Source organism: Harpia harpyja, chromosome 13, assembly GCF_026419915.1.
Source record: "Harpia harpyja isolate bHarHar1 chromosome 13, bHarHar1 primary haplotype, whole genome shotgun sequence".
NCBI classification, from domain to species: domain Eukaryota; kingdom Metazoa; phylum Chordata; class Aves; order Accipitriformes; family Accipitridae; genus Harpia; species Harpia harpyja.
The window spans coordinates 12,560,920-12,581,546 of NC_068952.1; the positions used below are offsets into that span (position 1 = coordinate 12,560,920).

The 20,627-nt window shown below is 39.0% G+C and overlaps 1 protein-coding gene across 1 annotated transcript in view; it reads left to right on the forward strand.

Annotated features, from left to right (window-relative positions):
- KCNH1 (potassium voltage-gated channel subfamily H member 1) overlaps nt 1-20,627 on the forward strand; it is a 194,470-nt gene that overhangs the window by 85,198 nt on the left and 88,645 nt on the right. The window contains exons 8-9 of the mRNA XM_052805900.1: nt 3,784-3,983; nt 7,485-7,737. Coding sequence (XP_052661860.1) covers nt 3,784-3,983; nt 7,485-7,737 — 453 coding nt within the window. The remainder of the gene's footprint in view (nt 1-3,783; nt 3,984-7,484; nt 7,738-20,627) is intronic.

Here is a 20,627-nt window from a genome sequence, read left to right on the forward strand (position 1 = left end):
ATCAAGACCCCTAATCTCAAGCAATTATAAGCTCTTACATGGTTCTAATTGCACATTTAAAAACAATGTGTTTTTCTCATATAATTGTGTTATAATCCATACAATTATTAATTTCTGCTTTTCTTTTTATCTGATCAATGTTAATTTTGTGTGACCTCACAACGTGTTATCTGAAAAATGCCTTTGAGGCATGCAATTTTTGTGGTTAATTTATGGTTATGTTTCATCTTCAGTGAGACGTGATATAGTGCAACAGGTTTTCAAGGCTGTGCTTTCTCTCAGCCATCTATGAACTCAATAATTTGTTGTGAACTAGGAACTTGTTAGTGAAACAAAAGTGCAGTTATGCATTTAAATCATCTACTGTCTGTAAATCCAGGTGCTTGCTCTTTGAATGGTATTTAGATTAGCACAGGCTGCTCCTTAAGTATGTAAAAGGCGTTTGTTTGGGGTTTTTCATTGTTAAGGGGAATTTACATGCAGGCAGACAGACTTTCTGGATCAGCTTTCCAGAAAGTGAAAGTGAAGGCAGTTCTGTTTTAGAAAGCACTGCAAGTCTTGGGGGCAAGATGTAAGAAGTTGTTCACTAGTTGATGTTGGTCTTTCTTGTTGCTGTATAGGTTTTATGCACACATTTTGTATGCAAGGGCTTTGAACGAGTGCATTTTGAACAAATCATCATCAATCTAATGATTCATCTCAGGAACCGCATGCAGCACTTACATCTGTAATTGGGATAATTGCAAACCTCTCATTCTTACAGATAGAAATTTTTCCTCTTATAATTCTAAAATGACATCCCAGATCTTTTACTGTGGTAGCTGAGACCTGCACTGACTTGTATTTATGTCTCTATTCTTATTTGTTACATTATTAAAAGGAGCAGATGATTTGGTGACCTTTCCAACCTGTGTCTGACCTTCATGATTCACTTGTGCGGGTAATTGGCTATTGAAATTACTATGCTTTTATCTTTGACGTTATTTAAACACTGGTTTAAATGGGGTGACACAGACTGCATTGTAAATGAGTAGCCACATTGTTGGGGACAATGTGTTTTTCTTTATCTGTTGTCAGAAAAGAATATTAATGTAAGGGTGAGGGGCTCTATCTTTTCTGAGGGATCTTGACATTCATGGAGAGGAGATGTTGGAGATTGTGCTCTGTCATAAATTGCCCAACTGTCTTCCTGTAGTAGAGTGTGTGTTTCTGAAATCTTTCTTGGCCTGCAGTGTACTGCAGTGGGTTCATTTCATTATTCCTTTGAAAAGAAGAAAAGGCACACAGCAAGCTATTTCTGTGCGGAAGAGGTCAATGTTTAATATGCTAAAGTGTCTACCCAATATTAGGCTGCAAAAATTGTTGGTTTTAATGTGTCTTTAATAGTAATAAAGTGGTTAGCTAATGATAAATTAAGGATTGTAAATTCGGGGATTTTTTTTAAAAATAAAAAATTAATGTAGGCAGGAATAATTTTTCTTGCCAAAATAATTGTCGTAGTGGAGCATAGTAGCTGCAATTTGCAGTGGAAATTGCTCTAGGACTGCTTGCCTCATAATAATCAAAGTGAGGAACCAAATTTCTGGTTTTTCTTTAGTCTTCATGTAGCTGGACAGTAACGGGACAGAGTAGGGACTCCATTTTACCTTTTCTGGCATAGAGCTATACATCCCAAGATACTGAACCCTCAGGTCTCACTGTTCACCAGAGAGCAAGAGATAGTTGTATGCACACAAGTATGGTTGCCCAGAAATCTGCAGATAAGAATTTGCTTGGGACCCTCTTCCTAAACTGTCACCTATTTTCAGTGCCTTGTGCTGCTGCAGTGTCCTGCCAGTGGGACTTTGCAGTTTTGGAGGCCCTGGGTTCATGTTCTGTTAGGGAACCTGGTAAAAGTCCATGTAAGTAGGGCCTAAGGTAGCAATATTGTGGGGTTGTGTTTGCATCTGCATAACAGAGAGCAAAACAGGACATAGGGAAAGGTAATGCTGTTCAAACACAAAATACTCATGGATTAAGGAGCATTTATAGTAAATCTTTTTTTTTTAAGCATTTCTTCATTCTTCAGTACTCATTGCATCAGACTTCCTGGTATGGTTTAGCTCAGGCATGAGTTAAGGTTAAGCAGAGAAATAATCTATACATTTCTGGTCACTGTATCCCTATTCATACTCCACTTCTTTTTAAACTGAGTTTGCACATTTTTAATATATTTTTATACCCGTCTGTACAGAGCAGTAGTTAGAAAGGGGGAGAGCTGGTCTCTACAGGAACTCATAAAAAGAAAAGAAGTCATACAGCATCAAGAGGGAATTCTATAGAGCATCAGGAGTGTAAAGGCCTTGAGTAAGTCTAAATTTAAATTACATCTCTTGGTGATAAGGGAAAAGACAGTTCTGTAAGTTTCTTTTGCACATTATCAAAGGTTTTTTGTTGGTCATAAAACCTTAAAGCATTTTAGTTGGCTTAAGGATATCTGCCTATAATACTGACCTGAATAAATAGCTGCATTCTCAAAGGAATTAATGGGATGAGGGAATAGATTTTTTTTTTTTTTTTTTTTAAGAGGGGGTGAGGGAGGAAATAAACAGCAAAAAGGTCTATTTAGGGTATATTTAGATAAGGCAAAATATTTTCTTATTTTTTAAAATTTCACTTCTCAATTATTTATTTTCATCTTGAGTGGAAGAGATATAATATGGACAATTTGGTGCCTGTTTTGGGGGATAGGAAATGATAAAGAGGAAGAACTTCCTCAGCAAGCCAAAGCACTTACTGGTGGTTATCGGTGCATCTGCCATCTGACTGTTCGTCTCCCTTTACAGCCGGCCTCTCACGTATCACTAACCTGATTCACAACATAGGAAAACTGCACTTGAGGCTTCCAGTCCTTCCCTTTCATTCAGGGCTGGATTGGCTGGAAGAGCTTCCGCCCCAGCCTCTGCAAGCCATCAAAAGATGACCATTGAGACTGCCACCAGCCTGCTGTTCTGTCTTGGGCTTCGGCAGGCGGATCTTCTCAAGTCCTGTGTGTTTTCATCTGCTTCTCTCCACACCTGGAAATACTGTCTGTTTTTTCTCTCTCATGTTTATTCTTAAACCCATCCTGATGAACCAGCTGGCTTCACAACTGTGTTGAGTGAAGTCAGAAGGGCTGTGCAGCAGTCTGCCTTTGAGGGCTCGAGCTCTTGCCTCAGGCCTTGCTGCTCTTTTGCCTGAAGAATATAAAACATAATGCGAATTTTTATGTATTATTAAACTTACATCTATAAATCACTGAGCATGGTAGCTGTTTATTACATATTCCATCTTCTGCTTTGAGGCATTGTTGTTGTCACACTGAGGTGGGTAATGATGACTCGGCTTACTACTGTGGTAATGCACTTAAAGCTTGGAAATCTGTCACTGATGGCATTTCAACACAGACGCTATAAACCAGAGATGAAATTTTAAAGTATTTGCTGTCCAGCTATTTGTCTTAAAATTCTTGTGTCTTCTATTGTGGTTCTGTAAGGGTTTGGATACTACTGAATTGTTTGATGGACAATGACAAATAGTTGTGTTGCAGGACTCGCCATCACAAAAGTAGGTGGTGGTCCTCAATTTGTAGTGCTGAAGGTGACCTATAAAATGCTTGTGCTCATCAGGCCTTCCTAACAAAGCACTGATACTGCATGAATTTCTATGGGCCTGGCAATTTCCTGTCTTACAGCACAGTGAAACACAGACTGATGATCACAACTTATTATGTATTATATCTATTGTTTTTCTTCTTTTTTACAGCCCTTCTGTATGCAACCATTTTTGGTAACGTGACAACCATATTTCAGCAAATGTATGCTAATACAAACAGATATCATGAAATGCTGAACAGTGTCCGAGACTTTCTAAAGCTCTACCAGGTCCCTAAAGGACTGAGTGAACGTGTGATGGATTACATCGTTTCCACCTGGTCAATGTCCAGAGGAATAGATACTGAAAAGGTAAGTTAAGTGAAACTGCAAGGAAAGAAGTCACATCCTGAAAGTATTTCATGAAAATAAACAGGAGGTACTTTCTTAGTAAAGACGACAAATATTCTTTAAATAGTTCCACGTAGTAGCTTCCCTTAATTTTAAACTTTCAAATACAGTATTTCAGCTACTCTATCATACTGACATATGTTAGTGGTAAAAGTACATATGTTTTTCTCGTGATACGGCATGAAATAGTATGAAAATGATGAAGGAAAGAGCTTGGTTTTCAGTAAGTAAAGAAGATAACTAAAAAAGTTCCAAGTTCTAACACAACCTCAGAATTTCTTCAAATGTTGGGTTTTTTGTGTTGTTTTTTATTTGCAATATTTCTGTTGTGTAAGGTTGTTTGCAGCTCTGTGGACCTGAATACAAAGTAAAATTTGTTTGTTCTTCATAGAATTTGAATGTAATATTCTGTGTGCAGGTTAAAGATACTAATTAACTACTTGCCGCTTTCATATTAGTTGCTAGCTTTTATGGAGATAGATACTGTTTTTCTTCCGTTTGTAAAGAGATATGATTTGTGGGGTCGTTCGTTCAGGAAATCATACCAATGCTCTGGTCACCAGCCTTCTGGTTGGCAGCTTAATTTAGTATTCTAAACTGTAGATGATGCAGTTAAAGAGCAAACAATCTCACTTCTGTCTAGCTGTTAAAGTGTCATTACGAAAGAGTAGAACAGATGTGGCCTTCCACTGGGCTGTCTGGAGACCAATAGGTACACAGAGTACTGTTTGCTTTCCTAAACGGGCTTCAGCGTACCTGCCATTTAGATCCCAGACCATGATTCTGGTAAGCACTCTCCGTCATACTAGCTGTCAGAAAGAAATGGTGTTTTAGTACTGGATAGTGCTGATTAGAAACTGCTCTGCCTGTTTTCTCATAAAATATCTTTGTGTGGGGTTATGAGTTTGAGCTATTTGGGGAAGGTGGAGAGACAACATCTGAGGACACATAGTGTAATGAATGCTGGTGCTTTCATTCATTCCCCCAGTACAAGTCCCTCTCATCATTTTAACAAAGCAACAAGAAAAAATTGCTATGTAAAACATGTTTGTTTTAGCTTATCTTCAAAGTTCATTCTTGGCTTCCTCTGATAAGGAGAGAAATGCTTTAAAATGCCTTTGGAGACAGCAGGATAACCAAACCAAGTACAACTCACTGTAGCCTTTGAGAATTATCTTAATAAACAGGAAAAAAGTCTCCAATTATCAGGACATCAAAGAGCTTAATATGGTGTTGTTTTCAGTAACTGGTGTGTTCATAGCTGAACTGCCGGTAGTGATGACTGTAAAACCAAGAAATCAACTTTCATCTGCATAGCAAAAGCTAGCAGATATAAGACCGACTAATGGCTGTGCCAATCCATAAACTCTCAGGTCTGAGCTCCATTGGTTTGATGCCTGTGTATAACTGCTAGGATGTCATGCAATGAATAAAACATGTATTGCTCCTGTGACAGAACAGTGGTAGTTGTGCTGCTGTGTAATGCAGTGCTGTTTTCTACAGATGAGGCAGATACTTAAAGATGAACTCAGCACAGAATCAATCTTCTCGCTATTTTGTAGGCTACAAATTTGTTAGTTTGGTGTTAACTGCAGGCATGCCAAGGAGTGAATAATCAGCTAAAAGCAAAGTCTGTAAGTCTAGAAAATGCCAGTATAACAAAATTTAACCAAGAGCTGCTGAAACATTCTAAAATTAATCCATGAAGATGTTTCTTACCTCCCATACAAATGAAAGTCTTCTGCCATTTGTCTGTAACTCTCAAATGTCTTTAATCCCTTTAATTTCTGTGAAGTCTGCAGACAACTTCTCTAAATGGAGAATGGAAAATGAGTTAACTTCCTCTGAGACTGGGAAACCAAGGGGTTTTTGGCGAAGAGCCTAATTTTAAATATATTCTTGTATATTCTGGGTTTTTTACTACTATTTCTATTACAACAACCCTTTTTGTGCGTGATAATCAAGTAACTGTGAAGTGTGTGTGTGTAATTCCAGTAGCAAAGTTTGGCAAGCATCTGCAAATACAGAATGGTTTTGTTGCCAGTGTAAATAAGATAATTGCAAAGACAGCTATAGCCGCTGCCTGTGTTCCATGTTAAATGCAGGTCCTGGTGCCCCGACCCACTACTTTGAGCCTGGAAAACTGAGAACTGGCAGGTTCGGATGCTGCTCCCTGTGGGGCAGCCAAGAGAGATCATCCATGAGTGCCCTACACTTAGCGCTATGGAAATATATCTCTTTCAGAAGTAGTATCTGTAATAGCAGGTCTGCTTGGAGGTGGGCCAAAGATGATGATGTTGGTGATAATCATTTGCCTTTGGAGTAGCAAGTGTAATATCTGGAACCAGTGCCGTGCACAGAGTTATGAGCTTGGTTCTCTGCTCAGATCTTGCACAGAGCCCTATCGCAAGGTGTAGGCATAGCCATAGTGCTTCCTGTTTTCCAGGAGTGTTTGCATTGAAGCAACCGTCTCTTTCCATCCAGGAAAATGCGTCGGAGTAACTCTGAAGCTCACCCAGAGTGCTCATTAATTGGATGGAATAGATATTACTAAGAAAAAAAAATGAGGCAGACTTCCACTACTCAATGTTTTTCTCATATAATATGTCCTGAGAAGTACTTCATCACAGACTATCCTCCAAGGATTTTGTCATCCCAAAACCCTGTTCCTGTTATGTATTTCCAGTGTTTTTGCCAGGAACTTTTAATCTGTACATGCAGTAGTAATTCTGTATTCTTTCCACTCGGCTGTTTGTATTGTATTAAAAACCTTCAGAAATGGCCCTGATGGGTACCCGCTGTGCTAAACATCAGTTTGTGTACCCTTAGGAGCACACATCATGAACTGCCGTGAGGAACATTGCATTTGGAAGATCAAAAGTTGCCCAACACAGTATCATACCTCAAAGTCCCTTTCTTGTGTGAACAACAAACTTGTTACTGCCACTGAGGGGTGAATTTGAATACCTGTAAATCTCAGTATTATGAGTTAATGAAACTTTTAATAACTTTTTTTTACTAAAGGGATATGAGATTACACTTCTCCTCTATACAATATTCTCTTACTTGCAGTGTATAATTTGTGCAGGCTTTTCATGGAATCTGCCTATCAAACGAGTGACAATCTAGAAACAATCCTTCAGGAAGCTTTTCTCCACCACTTTCTGTACTGCTGTGCTCTCAGTTTTATTGTCTTAAAAACCTGAGGCCTTATTCTGGTAATTCAATATCCAGCAGAGCATGTTGCTGAGATGAAAACATTATTTTCCTTCAGGTATTGTAAAGTAGTCTAAGTTAGTATTGTGGCTTATGTGTATAAATAATATAAAAATAAATATACAGACTAAGATTAGAAATCTTAAAAGAAGGAGGAAAGTAGTTCTTAAACCCTGTATAGTAAACTAAGGATAATAGGCACATATAAGCCATGCACAGGAATTGATTGCCTAATTTCCTTCTCAGGTTTTGCAGATATGCCCTAAGGACATGAGAGCAGATATCTGTGTGCATCTGAACCGCAAAGTTTTCAAGGAGCACCCAGCCTTCAGGCTGGCAAGCGATGGGTGCCTTCGAGCACTTGCCATGGAATTTCAGACAGTGCACTGTGCCCCCGGAGACCTGATCTACCACGCTGGCGAGAGTGTCGACAGCCTTTGCTTTGTGGTTTCGGGGTCTTTGGAAGTAATCCAGGATGATGAAGTCGTTGCTATATTGGGTGAGTTTCACAGCTGATAATATGCATTGTGCACAAATATAGATGCATAGAGCATTTTTATAGCCTCTTCTACTCAAGCACTTAACTCATTCTTTAAAAAGCTTCAGTCAAGTTAGCTTTAGCATGGCCTGGTGAAGTATATTTTATTGTCCTTCCTGTTCCACAGAGGTAAATAGGAAGGGCAAGCACCTCATCTCCAGATTGCTTCAACCCTATTTCTTCTGGTCAATGGAAACTCTACTTGGGCATTGGGATCCTGGTCATTATTGGTGTTCTCCCTGTCTCGCCACATCTCTCTTCATTAGAAATTCCATTGAGGACTTCAGAAAACTTATTTTTAAAGTGCCTGGCTTCCCTGCCTCCCTCCCACCCCCCGGATAATAATCCACTTTTGCTGGAAATTTTCCTATTAGATTCATTTAAGATCTCATGTTGGTATAATATTTCTCTCTTTTAAAGTCAAAGTAATATAAAAATTTAGAGCTGATTTGTGTTAAGTTGGAATGACAGCTGGAGGCATTAAAAAGAAGCTGATAGTGGTGTGAACAACATTGAGGCAAAGCTAGGAGAAAAGAGTGTGATAATCCAATAGATGTATATGAATCATGGGGTGGCTGGAGCACTGAGGAGGTGATACTTATCATTTGATTCTGTCAGACCCTTTTGTGATAAGGTAAATTCTCACGGTGGCTTAATCCAGTACCTGTCACTCATAGCAGCCCGGAAAAAGAGAAGAAAACAGCTTGGTAACCTTACTGTTTCTGAACACATACATCCAACTCTCCTAAGAGGAATGTCTACTGGAAGATGAGGGGGCTAATAAATATACTGAGTTCGGTTTTTCTCGACTTCTGAACAGGATTGCATATACAGCATAGGGTGAATTTAGTGTCCTGGGGAATCCAGTTCATAATATTTTGTGCCACACAAGAAACTAAAACGGTGAGAAGTAGGGGGATAACTGATTCTCTTTTGTTCGGGAATCACCTGTGCTGTTCAGTACTATATGATACTAGCAACTTCTGCTTTTATAAGTTGCACGTGAAGAATTTACTACCTTTTGCCATGCTGAACTCTCATGAATTAACATGGCAAATGTAGAACAAACTAAAGTCTCTCAGTTTGTGTCACCTTTTATCCCATAATGCCTCCTCCTGTGTCCATCACAAGAAGAAAACCTCAAAACATCTTGCTGCTCTATTTAATCAGTATAGGTAAAAAGCACTGAAATAAAATTTTTTAAAATGTCCTTTAAAGATACCAATTTTCTCCTCACCTTTACTGGTATCTTCCATGTTTTATCATAATACTCACTTTAGAAAATACTTGGCCTAGATTCCTTGAGAAATCAGCGTTAAGGAAACATGAACCCCTAATCTCTGCTGCTGCGGAGTGATAACTACAGATAAATGAGGCTGATCCCTTGGTATCTGAATGAATAGAAATATTTTGTTATTGCTGTTCTCCTGGGACAGTAACTATTGATCGTCTTCCCTCCACACCTTTATTTTTTTGGAATTTGGAGTCAGTTCTCTGGCTTGCACTAAAGTTGATGAGCTCTGTCATTTTCTTTGTGAATAGTGTGATCAGAGAGGAAAGTAAAATGAAGTGGGATCTGTTTGTCATTCTGACAGATTTCATTTTGGATAAATATGTATTGATTTTTGTGTTTCAGTTTCTGGACTAAGGAATCCCTTTCCTTCCACGCACGTGTGTACCTTCCTCCCCCAGGCTGTGAAGCCTTCTGTTGAAGGTTTCTCTATCCTGATAAGAAATGGTGTGGTTAACTAAATTTTTCACTGTTTTAATCCCTATTCTAAACCAGTTGGACTTTCTTCTCCTTCAGCATTGCATAATGTAAGCACCACATTACTGAAGGATGCTGCAGGAGATGGGTCAGGATTTTCTCCCTAACTCCTTTTTACTCTCAGTTTTCTTATCTGTAGAATAGCAATGTTTGGGTTTTTTTTAATTTCATGTTCAGCTAAACTTGTCAAGTTCTTGATAAAAGTACCGCAGATAGAACAGGGCACTACAAGCAAAAAAAAAATAACATCTATATTGTACAAGAAACGTGATTGTTGCTGATCATTCAGCCAGAACAGCCTATGCTGTAAGTTTTGTTTACTAATCACGGCTAAACATAGCTATTAACATCAGGCATGTAACAGCAAACCATGTGAGGAATTCTGTAGGGTAATGTCAGTTAACAGGTATGTTGGAGAGACCGTAATCTTCTCTCAGGTATTCTTGAAATAAAAATAAAAAGTAAGTGCATAAATTATTCAAGGTGAATGTTTGCTCAGCTTTAGCTGTCACTTAATAAAGCAGCCTTTGCAATTTACAATGTAGCCTCTATCTTCCTTACAACAGAGAAATAAATTGCATCTCTAAATTAGTCTGTGTGACTGCTGTACAGCATTACATAAACCAAAGGCAAACTACACTTAATCCTTAAAGGACCCAATTCATATGAAACATTTTCAAGTTCTGAAATCATTTAGCCTTGCAGACTAGCATATAAAATTGTATTGCGTAGCCCTGGAGTTTGGAGTGTGTTGTGTACACTTGCATAATATCCTTCCAGATCAGTTCTGTGTAATACGCAAGAGACAGGTATATTCTCAGTTCAGGCTTATGTTCTTATAACAAAGCACTGACTTTGATTGACTTGGATTGATATGAGTACTGAGTTGGAAGAAATTGCACACAGGCCAGCAGTGAAAGAAATGTACTTTTTTTTTTTTTTGTGTCGCCTAAGATTGCCTTCCCCATTAATTTGACTTAGAGAAAAACACAAAAATGAGTAAACAAATAAAAAAAGAAAATTCTTTGCAATGTTTACGGAAATTCTTTGCAAAATTTAAAGTAATTGATGCATTTTGTATGAAGTTTGATTTGTTGGGGTGAAAGACATATTTCTGAACTCTGTCCAAAATTTCTGCTGAAATAAAGAAATTACTGATGTTCATGCAACACAATCTTTGGATTTGATGTGTCAAAGAAACAAAAATAAAAAAGTATAAAATTACCTTTAAGCCAGGTGATTTATTTATTTGTGATTCATTCTAATACAAATGGGTCAGAAAAGGAGGACATAGCAAGAAAGGCCACTGTATTACTATGGTTTTCTAAGTTAATGTGTAAATATATGAGTGGGACTATGTAGAAGTGAAGATTAACTAGAGGAAAGGTGCTTGGATGAAATACAATTCTGTTTCCTGTAGTTCACTGTTCTTCCATTTACACCATTGTCATTGCGTAGGGTGAAGTGCTGATGTACACTCAGCACTTTATGGAAGATAGAGACAAATCCCATAGTCCCTGCCGTGAAGAGAACTGAGCGAAGCACTGGTCGTGCAGGACTTCCATTAAGAGACTGTTTTCAACTTGGCTTTGCTTTTAACTTTTCTAAGCCTTCCCATTTGGGCTGATGGTGCTTTATTCATCTGAGACTGACATATGTCTTTGAACTACTCTTGCTTAGAAACTTACCCATTTATCCAAATGTAGTTAGAGAAAATGCGTTGGTTTGTCACTGTTAAAAACAATCAACCATTTACATGCACTTCATTTGGTAGCTCTAGTTTCTCTGCTTTGGAGCAGACCTTTCAGGCTGAGCCACTGGCCATCTGAAAACTTGACCTTATTGCAGGTCTTTGAAAAGTTAAAATTTACACATGCTCAGGAGAGATTTGCTACATTTTAATCTAATTAATGTCTTCTTAAAAGATTCCTCCTGAATTAAATGTGTTCCAGGTAGGGACCATAAGGTCTGGCTGCAGCTTTCTTTGAAATATGCAGGGGAAAAGGGATTGTAATGGAAGCATGAAATAAGCCTGCATAGCTGGTTATTGTTTCTTAATTTAGGGTAGCTTGAAGACCTAAACTGTCTTTCAATGCGCTTTTTATATTTTTTTACACTATGAAGGTACACATTTCCTTAGTGCAGTGTGAGAATGTAGATTGTTTGGAACTGCGTTAATCAAGAAGCTGTTAGAAGTCTACCTGAGCAGATGATACACCATTGCTGGGGCTAACAGGGTACTTCCCTGGTCCTCCAGTCTTTTAGTCTGGACCTTTTTAATTTCTCGTCACCACTGCTAGAGGAAGTGCTAGTTCTTGTGTTACATCTCCAATTGAATGTGTACGTAGATAATTTAATGAGAATTATAGAAAATAATGGCATAGTAGCAAAATTAACTTTTGTAAGTATTTTCTGGAAATACATGGAAGGACTGAATAGGAGGCCTTGTTAGAAAAGGATTTATGTTGTGTTAATATTTATGTACAAATATCCAAATGACTGAGAGAACCATTTTTGATCTTATTAGAAAATAATTGATTCTAAGTTAGATATGACTGACATAATTGTACTCCAAGATTGAACAGAAAATCCCCCTTCTCTAGGAAATCTGAAGGAAGCAAGTGATTCTCGGACCCAGGTTGGTTCCAACCCGTTCTGCTTAAAATTGGGGTAATCTTTGAAATTTAGGAAATTCCAGTAAAAGGCCAGAGAGAGGAGGGACCTTGAAATTAGGGTGACAGGCTTTTTTTTCTAGATAGCAGTGGGGAAAGTGGTGTCTTTCCATAAATTTTCAGACTGCTGCAAAATTTGTCAATTAATGACTCTTAGAGGGCCTGACTGAGCAGCAGATCTTCACTTATGTGAATCGTTCAGAGTTGCTGAAGTGGTCTTGATGATCCCTGCAAGGGGGCCCTGTGTGTATGGATGATAAGACTGGAGGTTAGTCTTGCGGACTTGATTAGAAACTGGGAGCCTTTAAGCCTTTATTTGGCAATTAAAAAACAAGTCCTTGAAAACCACTGTGATCTTCAGAGCTGAGCAATGGATGAGAAAAATAACATTTACTAGAAGGTTTAGTTGAGAAAACAAAACCCCCACACAAAACAGTTTATCCCAAGAGTAAAGCAGTTTATCCCAAGTGTTGCATCCCAGCTGTTCTGCATTTATTATGTTCTTGCTAACCTTATTTGAGCTACAAACTTTGAAAAGAATAAACTTTTTTATTGATTGTTGGTTTAGCAAAGAGTATTAATCATACAATCATAGAATATCCTTAGTTGGAAGGGACCCAGGAGAATTGTCGAGTCCAACTCCTGACTCCACAAAGGGCAGGTAAAGTGAATGAGATAGGAAGGGAAATCAAGGCAGTAATTTATTGTGAGCAAGGAAAATCATTGCCCTCCACAAGGACAGTTTGCTGATGCTATTTCTTTTGCTGCTATCAAAGCTGAAGTGAAATAACAGAATGTAGATATTACATAAGTGTGAAAGTATGCAGTAACAGAATGTCAAGAACGGGAATTTATAGTCTAGACCTGGCTGCCTTCTTCACCATCAGGGGGAAAGTGGGATATATCAGTTCGTTCTTTTTTTTTCTGGTGGGGGTAGGGAGGAATTGTGCAAAGAATCGTATGTGAGTTGAGGAAGTGAAAATTGGATGTCCCTGAAATACAGATCTTTTATCGTTATTTACAAAGCTATAACATTGACAAGATTGGAGACTGTGGTTTTAACATGATATTGTAGGAGAGCTTGGTGTACCATGTTTTGTTTCAGCAGGATATTAAATGCTCCATTTGCTTTGTGTAGAGAAATTCCTGCTGATTTAATTTGATCTAATTGCAATCTTAAAGGAACGTTATAAGAATAATTGTTTGTTTTCTTTACAATTGTTTTAGCTTACTCATTTAGCCATAAGCATTTCATTCAGATGTAGACGCAAGGGGTTTGATTCAGATTTTGGTGGGACAGATTTGCATCCAGATAGGACAGTGCAGACTGCAAGGGCAACTGCACCACAGGCATGGTTTATTTTAGAGGAGGGAAAATAGCAATGCAGAAGTATTGTCTGTCTTAGATGTACTCAGTGGGAAAGCATTGCACCTTCCACACAATCGTGTACAGATTGCATCTCAGCAGACTTGAAGATGTCAGGTAAGTTAACTGTGCTGAGCCCAGGCTCAGACAGGCTATCTTTAGACTATCCCCAGTACCTGAGCTAACTCAGGTTTCCCTAAACTAAACTGCTTTGTGTACAACTCCATTCTGAGAATTTCATTGTGTGTTTTGGGGCCTGTTGTTATTTAATGCCAAGTCTTTGAAAAAGTCCCTTACTTCTCTACTTCATTTTTCACCTGAGTTATAAATTTAGTTAGATCTCCCTGTGTTAAAAATGCCAAGCTGCTGTGCTCTTAGGCTTAAGAAGTGGTTGCAGGATTATGGATGGCATTAGAGTTTTGTTACTATTTTCAAAGACAGTATCTAACGTAACAGCATTGTTTATGCTATTGAATAAGACTGTAATGTGACCAGCGGTGCTATGAAAAAGGAATGATTGAAATTAAAATCCAGCTTTATCTTCAGTAGCTCTGTTGTGCTTTTTCTATTTATAGTTTAAAGCTTTTTTTTTTCCAGGTTTACATATATAGGCAGGTCAGACAAGTTGTATGTTTCTATGAAGTGATTCAGCAAACATCAGGAACAATTTTAAAGTCTGATTTCCTCAATACGTGTCCAAGCACAGTGTTAGCAAGAGTATTAGAAATGGAGATCCAGCTAAACTTTTTAAAAGACAGTAACATAAAGAGGTCTACATTAATAAAAAATTTTTATTTCACAGTGGATGTAGGAGCAGCACTAAAACTTTTATTGAGAAGTATAGGTTTATTCCAAGTGGTGTTTTTGGACAGAGAGTATTCCTTATTCCTATGTGCGCCAGGCATCTAGAAAATGTAATGTGGGTTGACATCAGGAGTTGCCTATTTTGAGACTTCAGCCAGACATTACTTGTTCTGTGTCTAACTTCTGGTACCGCATTAAAAGTAGGAATCACCAAGCCCTTGTCCACTGCTATCTATAGATGGTCTAAGACTGTGTAGGGAATTAGAGAAACAGATTTTTAAAACACTTGATTAATGACTTGCTGGAATAACTGGGGAAGAGGGGGATTCCCTGTGAATAGAGGCCTCAGTCGTGAACTTCTTGGCACTTCAAATCAGTTTATTTTTCTTCTAGAGTTTCATGTTTTATTGTTGCGAATTTATGCAACTTTGCATAATGTGCTCTTAAGTAGTCTGACACCACCACATGTGGAAGAAGTCCCCTTTGGAAGATGGTAATGTCTGGTGGCAGGCTACTGGCAACAGTGATCCGTGATGTACTAGCAGCTGAAACTGAGATGTGGTGGAGATGATGCGCTCTTTTCCAGTGTATTCCTTGATATCTCAGGCTGTGTTAAGGTGACTTGCCCATCACATTTGTGTGCATACTCCAGCCAGAGATATGAAGAGGTAGAAACTATAATTTAACAAAGAAGTTGGATTTCTATAAAGGCCCTGATTTCTGGCAGGTGAACCACTGAATTAATTTTCATTTTTGTTTTGGGTAGGGTTTTGTTTATGTCTCAGAATTTTGGAGGAAGAAGAATAATTTTTTTCACTGAAAAGCCAGGTTAAAAAAAAAAATCGAAAAAATAAATCTTCATGGAACACTTATTTTTCTTTGTTTTCTCCAGGTTTCAAATTTAAAACTTTTTTCAGAGGTACGTTTCTGAAACATTGTTAAATTTATCCTCAATGAGTTGCTAGAAATATTAAATAAAATTAAGTATACCATAGCTCTGAACTTGGCGAGGTTTTCAAAATATTTACTTTATATATTTCATAAAGTAAAATCTACTATTTTAAACTCCTGTGAATCCTTTTGTCTGAAATAAAAAAAAATCAAATTTGGGGGCTTTAATGTAAGCTGCAAGCAATAGCTATAACATAAAACCTGTTTTGAAGTCATTGGAGAATAACTCTGAGGATATTGCAATTTGAGCCTCTGGTATAGGTTTTTCAATCAGAGAACTAGCACTGTCCATGCAATGACAACACAGATGGAGCAGTGTTTTTCCTATTACTTAACCAATGCAACTAAATTCAAATACATTTGTGACTAGCTATTTGAGTTGGCAACTTCCATGTCTTCAGGGTTTGTACAAACTAGCCACATATTTACATTTTTTACAGTAACCATTAAAAATCAAATAAAGATAAACAATTCGGATTCTGTTGAAGCCTCCTAGCTTTTTGTGAATAAGCCTGGTAGGGCCCAGTTGACATTTTAAAACTCTTCTCATCACAGTAAGTCAAGCAGTGACATATAATCCACACTCTATTCAGTGAGACAAATAAACACATTAATTATAATAATAATAGAAATCTTAGCTGTAACTAATTCATGTTGTTGCTACTCATCTGGTGCTCTAAAATAAATGTTTTTATTTTGTCTGTACAGTAATGTGCTTCAACAGAGAAAATTAATGCATTTGTATAGTAAACTGTCTGCAAAATGTTGCCAAGCTGTGTTTTAAAACATGAACAGATAAACTGTGTTTCTATTTGTGTACCAGGCAAATCACTGAAAGTGTAACTTCAGTTTATTATCACTGTAACACTTCTTTGGGTTACTGTGGCACTGATACTCTGGCTTTTTTTCCTTAAGGTCTTACTAGAGGAAAAGAGTGATTAAAGCCTCTGGTTAATGAAAAATAGTATGTTCTCTGCAGTGCAGTTGGTCATTTGCTTCTCATTATGTGTCTCAGTTTGCATTTGAGAAATCTTAAGAAAGTCCAAAGCAGCAAATCACCTCCATGCATCATCATCTGCCAGCCGTACTGTGTTGGAGGACCAAACTACAGGCTATTCTGTGGCTGTCAAGCTGTGCAATTTATCTGTGGGACGGGTACAGAATGCTCTACCTTGATACCAAATGGTAGCTCTGTTTTTTTCTGGCTGACAGATATTCATTGCCTTAAAACAATGCACCAAGAGGAAAAATTATTTTTGCTCTGGTGCCTCTACTTCCTTTGAATCTTCCTTCTCTCTGTAAAATGGGAGAATTTAAATTGCATGCCTTTCTCAGATAAGGAGGTGGTGAGGGAAGATTTTCAGTTGAAGCCAAGCAGACATGTGGTGATCACAGAGTGGGTTGGACCCTGTTTTGAGTTTGTGTGGTGGGGTTTTGGTAGTGAGGGAGGGGCTGCTGAGGTGGCTCCTGTGAGAAGCTGCTAGAAGATTCCCCGGCTCCAAGTCAGACCAGCCTCTGGCCAAGGCGGAGCCCATCAGCGATGATGATGATGGTAGCGCCTCTGGGAGAACAGGCTGAAGAAGGGGAACCTGCAGTGGGGGAGGACATTGGAATGTGAGAGAGAACCCTCTGCAGACACCAAGGTCAGTGAGGAAGGAGGGGGAGGAGGTGCGCCAGAGGAGGGGATGCCCCTGCAGCCTGTGGTGAGACGGCAGGCTGTCCCCCTGCAGCCCATGGAGGGGAGTGGGGGAGCAGATGCCCACCTGCAGCCCGTGGAGGACCCCACACCAGAGCAGGTGGATGCCCCCAGAGATGGCTGTGACTCCATGGGAAAGCCCGCGCTGGAGCAGTCTGTGCCTGAAGGACTGCACCCTGTGGAAGGGATCCATGCTGGAGCAGTTTGTGAAGAACTGCAGCCTGTGGGAAGGACTCACATTGGAGAAGTTCATGGAGGACTGTCTCTGATGGGAGGGACCCCACGCTGGAGCAGGGGAAGAGTGTGAGGAGTCCTCCCTGAGGAGGAAGGAGCAGCAAAGACAACATGAGATGAACTGACTGCAACTCCCATTCCCGTCCCGCTGTGCTGCTGGGGGGGAGGAGGTCGAGAAAACTGGGAGTGGAGTTGAGCCTGGGAAGAAGGGAGGGCTGGGGGAAGGTGTTTTAAGATTTGGTTTTACTTCTCATTATCTTTGTTTTGATTTGATTGGTAGTAAATTACATTGATTTTGTTTTTTCCCCAAGTTGAGTCTGTTTTTTGGCCATGACCATAAGTGGTGAGTGATCCCTCCCTGTCCTTGCCTTGACCCACAAGCTTTTCTTTATATTTTCTCCTCCCCATCCCACTGGTGGGGGAGGAGTGAGGGAGCAGCTTCATGGTGCTTTGTTGCCGGCTGGGCTTAAACCACAACAGACCCGAGGCTCTTATCGCTGGCTTTGAACACGAGGGGTAAATACACTGTCCTTAGTGGAATTATGCTTGAGTACAATTGGTAGGACCCTGTGACATGGACTAACTTCAGATCCTCTGGTTCTGTTCAAATCTGTTTAGGAGGTGAAAAAAAAAAGAGAAAGATCAGGCCAAGTTTTTTGTTTGTTTTTGAATTTCAGCAGCATTTTTACTGAGCAGTCAATAAAATAGAGACCAACACACAAAGAATCTGTGTTTGCCTTTACAGCTGTTGGTGTCTCCCTCTGCTTGGAGGTGGAGAACAAATCCTGAGGGCACAGGCCAGTCTGGGTGCCTCAGGGAGCTGTGATGGGAAAGTCGTTGTGCAGGTGTGGCAGCAGCTGTGGATCAGCATCACAGATAACTGTATTTGCTAACACCTGATTTCCAAGATATGCTTAGTGCTGCCTTGCTACTGAGGAACCATCAAGCAGTGTTTGGTCATTCTAGCTTATCTTTGGGTTTGCTGAGACTATGTCAGATCACAATACTTCTATAGTTCAAACGTGCAGATGAAGGCAGATCTGGAAGGGGCCTCAGCTAGATTCTGGTGTTGATTGCTGTAACAACTATTACTAGTGATTTAAGAATGATTCTAACGTGAATATTTTGTCTGATATACTGAAAATCCATGGATTCATGTGAATCCCATCGAAGTCCATACTGACTTGGAAGACCTTTAGCACATGAATCCGTGGCCTCATCTTTTCACCCAGCTGCTATCACACCAAAACTGCACCATGACCCCCAGAGACCCAGAACCCAAAAGTGAACTGAGTAGCTTATTAGTCAAAATATTGCACATAGAGTCATATTTTTTCAGAGTAGGGTGGAATATCTTCTGTCTGAGAGCTCTTCAGTACTTCCTGTTTGTAGAAGTGAAAAAACTAAGCATTGTTCTGGTAGGCACATCAAGGCAATACAGCTGTAATGTGCAAGCATGTTTTTTTTCTCAAGCAGAATCAGCAAAACACTTGGCTAAGTTGCAATAATCAGATCTTCATTACTGGTGTTGCTTTCAGGAGACGGAATGGATGTGGCTTGACCTTTTGGCTGACTCAGGCTGAATTTGCAGTGGTAACAGAGAAATCTTTTCACTTATAAGATGAATAGCAAATCTGATATGGAGAAAAGATTGGGAAAGAAAAAATACGGAAACAGAAGGTGCTGGTTTTATAAAATAATTCTTCAGTGTTTAAATATATGAGGGTTTGGGGACTTGTTATTATAATTAAAACAAACAAGCAAACATAAAAGGCAGAAAACTGTTTGGCTTTCCAGTGCATACTGAGCTGATGGTGGAAAAGGTCCTCAGCCCACAAATCCAGCAGGGGATACAAATGATTGATGGTAAAGCTTAGATCATCCACTTTAAGTGTGATTGATGGTGTTCCTGGCAAATGTCTGGAATTCAGCAAGCTGGGAATGAGAAATGTAAAGTACTTACAAACGGCCATCTGCATTTCTCTAGTTTTTTAATCTTTCTTCAGAGGTAAGGTGAAATATATAAAGCCTGGAGTTATATGTAAAAAGAGGCTTTTGACTCAGTTTCTCTAATGCAGCCGTTAGACTTTGCCAACCACCTTCTGACTCACCTATAAGTCTCATCTTACTCTTCTTGCTTCCCAGTTACAGATGTTTTTGATAAAACACCCACTTAATCTTCCCTTTTTTTTTCCTTCCTTTTTCCTGAGTGATTGATCTTACTTTATGGAGAACATATAAACGAAGGGAGATGGTATGCAGTTCCTTGTTATGTTTAAGATTATTGTTCTAATCCAGTGCAGGTACTCCTGGGTGGAATTTTAATTCCTGCTTGCTATAAAGACTTGCTACTGCTCCTTTTTTTCCCCATTTTTCTGTGAATGTCAAACACAAATTTTTTAAAATCTGACAATCTAGATTGATAGTTTTGGTGTGCATCATTTAGAAAATGCACTTGACAGAAAGCAAGCAGTGTGATGCTTGCGCGTGTGCCTTGCTTTGGAAATGGAATTGTAATGTAGGATTGACTTTTTACTAGATCACTGGCTGTTAACTCAATGAACTTCAAGGAAATTCTTAATGATAGAAAACAGTACAACTTCTTGTTTTAGCCTGGTTTGTCTTTTTTTAAAAAATTGAGGCTTCTGTGATCTGACTCAGTCTGTGGTTCATGTGTTGCTTTTCTCTGTTTTGGTTTGGCTCAGTGGGCACCAGCAGATGTAGCTCCTTCATGTGCTGCTCTTGTCACCAAAGGGAAGCGGCTCCCTGGGGTGGCAGGAAACTGCAGGAGGGGGAGTTTTTCAGGAGTTACAAATAGCAAGGGAAAAACGGGGTTGCTGCCACAGGTGAAGAAAAGAGTTGTGTCTTTCTGTGTTATGTTGAAAGCAGAATGAAATGTTAAAAAGAGTAAGATGTAACTAACTTCTGCTGTATGCCATTTCATATGCAGGCAAAGCAGCACCATGCTGTTTGTACTTGCATTCTACTAATTATTCTTCATGTTACTGTGGGGCAGTAAAATAATTATTGTCATTTTAAGGTAGGGAAACTTGTCTGGAGATGTTAAGAAATACGCTTAGAATCGAGCTAGAATTCCTCTCCCTTACGCTTGGACTACCAGCTCTAACTGTTGCTCATCAGTGATGGCACATTTCAATGCTTGATAGATTCCAGAACGTTAATTAAAACAGTTGTTTAGCTAATTGCCTGGAAGATTGCAAGTAAAAGCATATTTATTCCAAAGGCAAACAATCCATTTTTACCCAGTGAAGCATATCAGTTTTTATGGTGCATAAAAATTGTTTTACTTCAATTTTGAATATATTGTGCGTTTGTCTGTCTAAAAGCCTTGTAGATGAT